The following is an 8,980-nucleotide window of genomic DNA, read 5'->3' as shown; positions in this document are numbered from 1 at the left end:
GTCTCAACCACATCTAAATCCCCACCCCCCCAAGCAGCATCTGGCAGGTTGCTGGCTCTCAAAAAAAATGTGTTACATGAATTAATTCACGACATCCCCCCACTGCTTGGCCTTTGACACATGAAGGATAGCTGTGGCTTTGCAAGACAGATGTAGTGTGTGATGTCCCTTTCTCGTACCACGTGCAGGGCTTACAGCTACACTCCTTCATGGCCTATGTGGAAAGACTTCAAATGTTGTATATTTTTGACGCTATGTCAGAGAAGAACGTACCGCTTAGTGCATGTTATATTTCTATTTTAGGTAGACGAAGTCATCGCAGGCTGGCGACAAACCTCAGGGTCTGGGACGAGTCCCTCGGACAGCAGCAGAGAGCGCACAAACCAAAGGTACCACCTCCCCAGCTGGCGGAAGCTTCGTTACAGTTCTCTTCATTGTCATTTGGTGGCTAGAATGCACCCTCCCCAAAAGACACAATTAGTTAACATTTACAGATGATTCACGCTGTGAATGTTAATGTCTATTCCTAAAACTTAGACTCTTGATTTATAGGCTCCTGGTCCCTAAAAAACAAATCTGTGGGCATGCAGGCCCCAATTTCTTGTGGCAATAATCGTGAGGATGATGAGATCAACGCCAATGACCGCTAACATCCACTGAGCACTTACTTCGTATCAGGCTCTCTCGTGTGTCCTTCACCCATATTAACACCCTTAATCCTCACCACTTTTATCTTTGGTTTACAGCTGGGCAAAATGAGGGAGAGAAGTTTAGAAAGTCTGAAGGTCTAGGTGCACCTGGCTGGCTCAGTCAGTTAAGCATCCGACTTCCGCTCTGGTCATGATCTCGTGATTCATGGGTTCGAGCCCCACATCAGGCTCTGTGCTGACAGCTCAGAGCCTGGAGCCTGGTTGGGATTCTCTCTCTCTCTCTGTCCCTCCCCCTCTCATGCTCTCTCCCTCTCTCAAAAATAAGTAAACAGTAAAACAAAATTGGAATGTCTGAAGGTCAAGTAGCCTTGACATGTTGGGACAGCCCTGCTGAGCCTCGGTCATAATGCTGCTCACGCTGCCCCTTTATGGTCCATATGTCACTTCATAGACTGTAAAGCTCTCAGGGTTCCCAGGGCCAGGAGTCCCCACCATGGGCCCTCCTGTCCACGCTCTGCTCCCAGATCATCTGCGAGCCTCCACGGCAGCTTCTTCCACGCCAGGACCCTCCCGCTCTGCATGCCCCCCCAGTGGCAGGAAGCCTGTCCTCGGTTCCTAGCTGGAGACCCTCACCGGGTCTCCTGAATGCCCTCAGAACGAAGCCCGGCCCCCGTGACCAGTAGCATCGCCTTAAAGCATTTGGGCCAAAGCTCTCCTTACTTCACTTCTTCCTTCGAATGCACACCCCGGGGCCTTTCGACTCTCCTTCCACTCCTCATGACTTCCAGACTCTTCCCATCCAGATGGCAAAATCTATTTTGAACCAAGGCAAGCTATCTTTGTGATACAAATGTATATGCTGAAATTGTCATTACAAAAATACCTGAGCAAGAGCTATATTTATGTCTTGCATCATGGAAGCAGTCAGGCATTCATACATTCCAACTCAACTGTGGAAGTGGTGTGGACTTTGGAACGGGAGCTTTGCTCGAACAACAGGTATGGGAGTTGAATTCCTTCGGAAAGCTGGGGTGCTGGTTTGAACCTTGGAGACCAACTCTACTATTTCCCAGATCAGTGTCATTTATGGAGACTCCAGGGTATTATGCTGTTATGAATATTCCTGGTCATAATTAGCCCCCAGGAGCAGCAACACATGGAAGGAATGTGAATCCAGTTTGCGAGGAATCGCAGGGATGGGCAGCCAGTATGGAAGCTAGTGTTCAGACCCCAGGTAAAATCACCATGACAGTGATTACACTTGACAACTAGAGATGTGTCAGCACAATTCTTTATAGTAGTACTTCTGGCAGTCTGTTTGCAAAGCCTCTCTTGTTCATTCTTTTTTTTTTTTTTTTTTAATTTTTAATGTTTTTATTTTTGAGAGGAAGAGGGAGAGAGAACGAGTGGGGGAGGGTCAGAGAGAGAGGAAGACACAGAATCCAAAGCAGGCTCCAGGCTCTGAGCTGTCAACACAGAGCCCGACACGGGGCTCGAGCTCACAAACCATGAGATCATAACGTGAGTCAAAGTCGGATGCTTAACTGGCTGAGCCACCCAGGCGCCCCTCTTGTTCATTCTTATTACTGAGAAGTAATCACCTTGCAGGAGCACTTAACGTGTCTGTGTGAAGGTTGTTCAAGGTGATCCTTAGTCATTGACAAACTTGACCGTCCACACCACCTCAGGCTCTGGCTGGGGGATCCCATTAACTAAGAAGGCTGCACATGGGAGTGAGGTCAGGCAGGCTCTCAGTTTGAGGGACAGGAAGATGGCAGACGCAGTGGGAGGGCCATCTAGCCTTTCGTGGCCAGAGCGGCCCTTTTCTCGTGCTATGGAGGCAGAGTGACTGGGAAGATCTGTGGAGTGAGGTTCGTTCCCCTGGGGCTGGAGGAAATCATGTTTGGCGGGGAAGGTCACCGATTCTGTGAACTCTTGTGATCCCATGACACTATGATCAAGGAGGGACATATACCTCACTCAGGCTGGGTTTACTGAGTGATGAGTACTTACTCTCTGCTACGTGATACTCTCCATCACCTACCTTTCATCTTCAAAATAACTACAAGAGAAATTCTGGTATTCCTAATGCACTGAGGCTCAAAGAAATTAATTTGCCCAAGGTCACGAAGTAGAGCCAGAATTATAAATTTCGGTCCATTCTTTGGCTTGCCTTCCTACTCTCTTCATGATGTCTTTTTTTTTAAAATAGACTTTCTTCTTTAGAGCAGTCTTAGGGTCACAGAAAAACTGAATGAAAAGCACAGAAGTTTTCCAAACGTCCGCTGCCCCACTCATGCACAGTCTCCCCCATTATCCACACCCCCCACGAAGGTGGCACATTTATTACAACTGGTAAACCTACATTGACATACATCGTTATCACCCAAAGTTCATAGTTGATGTTAGGGTTCAAAGTCGGTGTTGTGCATTCTGTGGATTTGGACAAATGCATAAAGACATGTGTCCACTGTCACAGTGTCCTACAGAGTAGTTTCAGTGTCCTCAAAATACCTGGGCTTCACCCATTCATCCCTCTCTCCCCACCCCCACTCTTGGCAGGTACCGATCTTGCTGCTGTCACTGTCGTTTCGCCTTTTCCAAAATGCCATAGGGCTGGGATCATACAGCCTGTAGCCTTTCCAGACTGGCTTCTTTCACATAATAATACGCGTGGAAGGTTCCTCCATGTCTTTTGTGACTTGAGGGCGCATTTCTTTTTAGTGCCGAGTAACACTCTATTATATTATCCGGCCAGGCCACAGTCTCTATCTCCCACCTCCTGAAGGACATCTCGGCTGCTTCCAGATTGTGGCAATTATGAATCAAGCTGCTATAAACACTGTGTGAGGGGTTCTGGGTGGACATACGTTCCCAGCAACCTTGGGTAGATACCAAGGAGGGCAGTTGCCGGACGGCATGGTTAAGGGTATGTTTTGTTATGGAAGAAACTGCCAGCCGTCCTCCAAAGTGGTGGCTCCGCTTTATGTCCCCACCAGTGATGGAGGGGGGTTCCTGATGCTCCCCGTGCTCACCACCATTTGGTGGGACCTGTGTCCTGGACTTCGGCTGTTCGAATACGCAGGGTATTGTATCTCATTGTCTTATTTGCGTCTCCCTGACAACAAATGGTCCGGCGCATTTTTTCATTTGTGAATTTGCCGTCTGCACACCTTTCCCGGTGAGGTGTCTGTGAAGACCATTGGCCCATCTTTGAATCACACTGTTTTTTCAAGGTTGCATTCGAGGAGGGTTTTTTGGTATATTTTGGATAACAGTTGTTCATCAGATGGTTTTTGGTTTTGTTTTTTTTTTTTTGCAAATGTTTTCTCCCAGTTTGTGGCTTGTCTTGGCATTCTCCCAAAATTGTCTTTCAACGGAGCAGAAGTTTGTAATTTTAATGAAATCCAGCTTGCCAGTTACTTCTCTCGTGGCTCGTGCCGTGGCCGCTGTATGTAAGATGGCATCACCCGTCCCCAGGGTTCAGTTGGCTCTTTTCCTGTGTTCACTTCTAGGAGTTTTGCACTTTCGCCTTTTGTGTTCGGGTCAGTATTCCATTTTGAGTTACTGCTTGTGAAGGCTGCAAGGTTTATGTCTAAATTCATTTTAAATATCCACATACTGTATTGATGTTCTTAGGTGTGTGATTTGATATTATCATGACTGTGTTTTTGTTGCTAGGGTATAGATTTGCAATAGATTTTTTTTCTGTACATGGAACATCGGGGCACCTGGGTGGCTCAGTCGGTTAAGCATCCGACTTCAGCTCAGGTCATGATCTCACAGTTCGTGGGTTCGAGCCCCATGTCAGGCTCTGTGCTGACTGCTCAGAGCCTGGAGCCTGTTTCAGATTCTGTGTCTGCCTCTCTTCCCTCCCCCACTCATGCTCTGTCTCTCTCTGTCTCAAAAATAAAAAAACTATAAAAAATTTTAAAAATACATAGAACATCAAATTCACCATCTCGAGTAATAGAAAGTGTACAACTCAGTGGCACTGAGTATGTTCACAGGATTTGTGTCACCACCACTATGAAAGTCACTTCTGTATTTGATTTTTGTACCCAGCAGACTTGCCGATCTCCCTTATTATTTTATTCATTTGTTAGTTGTTTTGGATTTTCGTTCTCCCTACAGAGAGTGAGGAATTTCCTTCTTCCTAATGCTGTACGTTTTGTTTCTTTTTCCTGCCTTCGTGCAGAGGGAAAGGCACCGGGAAGGTGCGGAAGGGAAGTGACGGCAGCTGTATCTGTCTTCTCGCCGATCCCAGAGGAGAAGTTCAACATTAACCCATCAAGTCTGAAACATTTTCTTCGTTTCATATCCATGCTTTCGTATTCAAACCTTAGGTTTCTCATTTCTCTCCAGTTCTGTTTGCTTCTGCTGGTTCTCACACAAAGGGCCCTTTTTCCTTGAGGGCTGGTTCATTTTTACTATGAGCTGCTCCGTTGCCTTAGAGGATAGTTTGGGGGCTTCTCAGAGGGTGAAAAGTCCTCCACTGGGGGGCGCTGGCCTGGGCTCTGGGGCAGCTGGTACCCGAGGACAGTGCCAGTTTAGAACCGCTTCACTCTGATTTCAAGATCGCTGGTTGTTATGTTGTTGTTGTTGTTGTTGTTTAATTTGGAATCTGTTTTATTTTTTCTTTCATAGTTTATTATCAAGCTGGATTCCATAGAACACCCAGTGCTCATCCCCACAAGTGCCCTCCTCCGTGCCCGTCACCCCCTTCCCCTCCCCTGACACCCATCAGCCCTCAGTTTGTTCTCAGCATTCCAGAGTCTCTCTTGGTTTGCCTCCCTCCCTCTCCTCCACTATTTCCCCCCTTCTTCTCCCCCACAATCCTCCGTTAAGTTCCTCCTAATCCTCCTATACGTGCAAACATATGGTAGCTGTCCTTCTCTGCCTGACTTATTTCGCTCAGCATAACACCCTCAAGTTCAATCCACGTTGCTACACGTGGCCAGATTTCATTGTTTCTCATTGCCATGGAGTATTCCATCGTACAGATAAACCACATCTTCTTGACCCATTCGTCTCTTGATGGACACTTAGGCTCTTTCCATGATCTGGCTATTGTTGAGAGTGCTGCTATGTTCATAGCAAGATCGCGGCTTTTTAACCATGGCCACTGTAAACCCACGGCAGCCCCGGGCTGTGGTGACAGCTCAGCCCTTCTCTGTCCTACGTCCCTCCCAGGGCCCGGGGAGGCAGGCACAGTGCGCTAACTGTTCATTCACTCTTCATTCTGGGAGAGCCCCCGGGCATGCTCAGCACCTTGACCTCCGTTCCCAGACTCCACAAGGCCAGCCACACTGGAGCACCACTTTAGGGGCTCAGCAAATGCCCTCAGGTCAAAGGTGGCTGCAGGGACCCACTTCCTCTCCGGTTCCTCCTCTTGCTGAATCCTGTCCTCATGGTTCCTTAGTATCTTATCACATCTTTCCAGATCTCCGTAGGGTTTTCAGTGGGGGTGGGAATCCTAGCCCACCGTATTACCAGAAGAAAGTTCTTTCCTTATGTTCTTTAGTAGAAGAACTCAATCTTTGATGCGTTATGCCTGAATTTAGACATTTTTTTGTTTTGCTGTCTTCCCCAGTGATGAAAATATACATCTTGCCCACCAGTCCTTCTGACTGGACTGGAGACGTTCTGGCTCTGATAGGCAGGTGGTGGGTAAAACTGGCAATGGCACCTGCCGTCGGTCACATCAGGTGCCTGACATTAAGGGAGGAAACGGCAGGGGAGAAAAGGCCCTCTCGTCTTTATGTTGGGATTCGTGTGATCATCAGGGGCTCCCGGCCTTATAGGCTCACTGTTTATTACCCGGGGACTCATGACTAATTCAAGTCCTGCGTGCACATTATTCCTCACAACATCTGAAGGGGGGGAGCTGCGGAGAACTGCATCTGGCTGAGCTCACTCTTTATTACGAAGATCCAGAAGTTATGGCCTGGGAGATCTATGCCTGGGAGGGAGATGGGCTGTTTTCCTCAAAGTCAACATAATTATAATAGATGAATTTAGATATTTACTTAATTAAGCCGTAGCTATGATAGCCTTTTAAACAAGAGCACAGTAATTAAAAGGTAGAGCCATGTTTAATAATGACTGTAATGTCGGTCTTTGAAAAAGTATAATTTCTTACAGAGTTTATGGTGTAGTATCTGGGTCTTCAGAAAATGTATACTTTATACTCTTTGTATACATTACACTTTCCTTTGGTGGGTCCCTGTGTATTGGTCAGAATTCTGAGAAGAATTAGAAACCTCTTCAAGGGTTAAGCAGCTGATAGAAATGACGAGGGATGGGCCGTAAGAACAGAGGGTTCAGACTTTCCAGAGAAAGTTGAGCCCCTTCCTCCCAGTACCTTGTGTCTGCTGCCTAAGTGTGGTTTGAGGACATTAGTGTGGGGCTCCCAGACGAGACCGACTGTGATTTTCTTTAGGTCAGAGATAGTGCCTTATTTAATTTCATGATTGCACCACAGTATAGTATTTTTTTTTCATTATTTAACAAGTATTCGCAAATGCTATATGCCAAAGATAGAAGATGAAGAAAACAATATAATTGCTTCAAGAATGCCGGTCTAATAGGGAGAACAGATCAGTAATGAGACGATTACACGATAATGTGATAAGTGTTCTATTCGAGCTCTCTGCGGTGCTGTTAGATGTCACCAGGAAACGTCCTATTTGCACAGACCGTGCGATTTCTGGTGTCTAGAATCTGTGAGGCACTTTATGTATTCTGTTGAATGACCAGCTGGGTGACCAGGCCAGTGATTCCAAAATAATTTGACTGATTATCAGAATCACTGGGGGGTAGGTGGGGGAGTACTGGGCCCCATCCCTAGGCCTACAGATCAAAACTGACAGGGAGGCACCCCAGTGACCTATATTATCTAGAATTTTCTAACGACGGCAACTTGGGAATCTTTCTTGCTCTGTTTCCACGTAGCTATTGCCGAAAACACTGGGTGCCCACAGCGGGGGTGGGATCTTGTGGGGAAAACTGGTGGGCTGAGATGTCTAGGCACCTGAACTTCTATAAACGCACCCGCAAAAGCACATAGGCTGGATTGTCTGAATCACTAAGAGGCTCATTAGCCACATTCAGGAGTAAGACCTGCCTACAGTGGTTTTCCCATTGACCCTGGCGGTGGGATTTGCCTGCTGTAGTCTATAAAGATTCTCAGGTGCAGGGCACCTGGCTGGCTCGGTCAGTAGAGCACGCAACGTTTGATCTCAGGTTGTGAGTTTGAGCCCCACTTTGGGTGAAGAGATTACTTAAGAATCTCACCAAAAAAAAAAAAATAATAATAATAAATAAATAAAGATTCTCAGGTGAGCAGAATCTCCCAGCCAACCTCCCCTCCAGCTTCCTGTGGATCAGCCCTTTACTTCTCCATGGTCAGACTCTTGCTTCTACAAGGTTCTGAGCTACTTGAAACCCAGGACAGCATCTTACTATTGTCTTCATGCTCTAAGGATATCACTCGCCAATGTTTGCTGAATGAATGAACTCAATTGAGTTGAGTCTATTTGAAATTAAATTTAAAATGACATCTCTCAATTTCCTCTTGCCTTTTTTTTTTTTTTTTTCTGTTATAGAAGCAAGCGAATTGAGAAATTAGAAGTAGATCCTGGCAAGCATTCCTTCCCGGACGTGGCTCACATAGTTCAGGAGAAAACACCCACGCCCCAAAGAGTTCGATCTGAACCCAAAATTATAGCAAGTGGGGAAGATCCAGACTTTGAAGATAACCCTGAAGTGCCTCCGTTGATCTGAAACATCACGTTGCGTTGACGGACCCACCAGACCCCGTTTCCCTTGGTGCAGAGTGTGTGGTGTGCCATGTTTGGGGTAAACACAGAGTTACCTGTCAGCTTTACTACACCAGTGTTCTACTTTACACAGTAATATTCTTACACCAGTTTAAAGTTCAAATGTATACCTTACAAGGCTGCAACTCATTTGTCTATAGTAAAATGTTGGCTCGTGCAAACGTGCGGTAAATCACAGAACTATTACATTAAGACGCTGATTTTTAATCACAGAGCTGCCAGCTAATGCAGAGAGATGAAGCCGGAGATAAAAGCACTGATTATTAAATTGGTACTTCAGCAAATTGGTCAAGCTCAGAAGTTAAAACTGTAATTTCAGATCAAATCGGAATGCTCTAATGGGATTTTCGCAGTGTTTCAGTTTTCTTCTCGTGGTTCCTGGTGGAGATGTCTGGGGACGATGGGCAGGAGAGGCAGCAGGAGTGGGAAGGGAAAGCCCTTCAGGCCGTAGGTACAGGATTGACATCTGGAAAACGAGAAGGAAGCAGG

General features: G+C 46.5%; 1 protein-coding gene across 2 annotated transcripts in view; it reads left to right on the top strand.

Annotated features, from left to right (window-relative positions):
- DNAAF11 (dynein axonemal assembly factor 11) overlaps positions 1-8,775 on the top strand; it is a 78,546-nt gene extending 69,771 nt beyond the window's left edge. For both annotated transcript variants that reach the window (XM_077749957.1, XM_077749956.1), the window contains 2 exons: positions 304-389; positions 8,258-8,775. In XM_077749957.1, coding sequence (XP_077606083.1) covers positions 304-389; positions 8,258-8,435 — 264 coding nt within the window. In that variant the 3' untranslated portion in view covers positions 8,436-8,775. The remainder of the gene's footprint in view (positions 1-303; positions 390-8,257) is intronic.
- Positions 8,776-8,980: the final 205 nt, after the last annotated feature.

Source organism: Crocuta crocuta, unplaced genomic scaffold (genome assembly GCF_008692635.1).
Source record: "Crocuta crocuta isolate KB4526 unplaced genomic scaffold, BGI_CrCroc_1.0 scaffold119, whole genome shotgun sequence".
Lineage (NCBI taxonomy): Eukaryota > Metazoa > Chordata > Mammalia > Carnivora > Hyaenidae > Crocuta > Crocuta crocuta.
The sequence above is the reverse complement of the archived record's forward strand: the minus strand, read 5'-3'. Positions and strand labels throughout refer to the sequence as shown.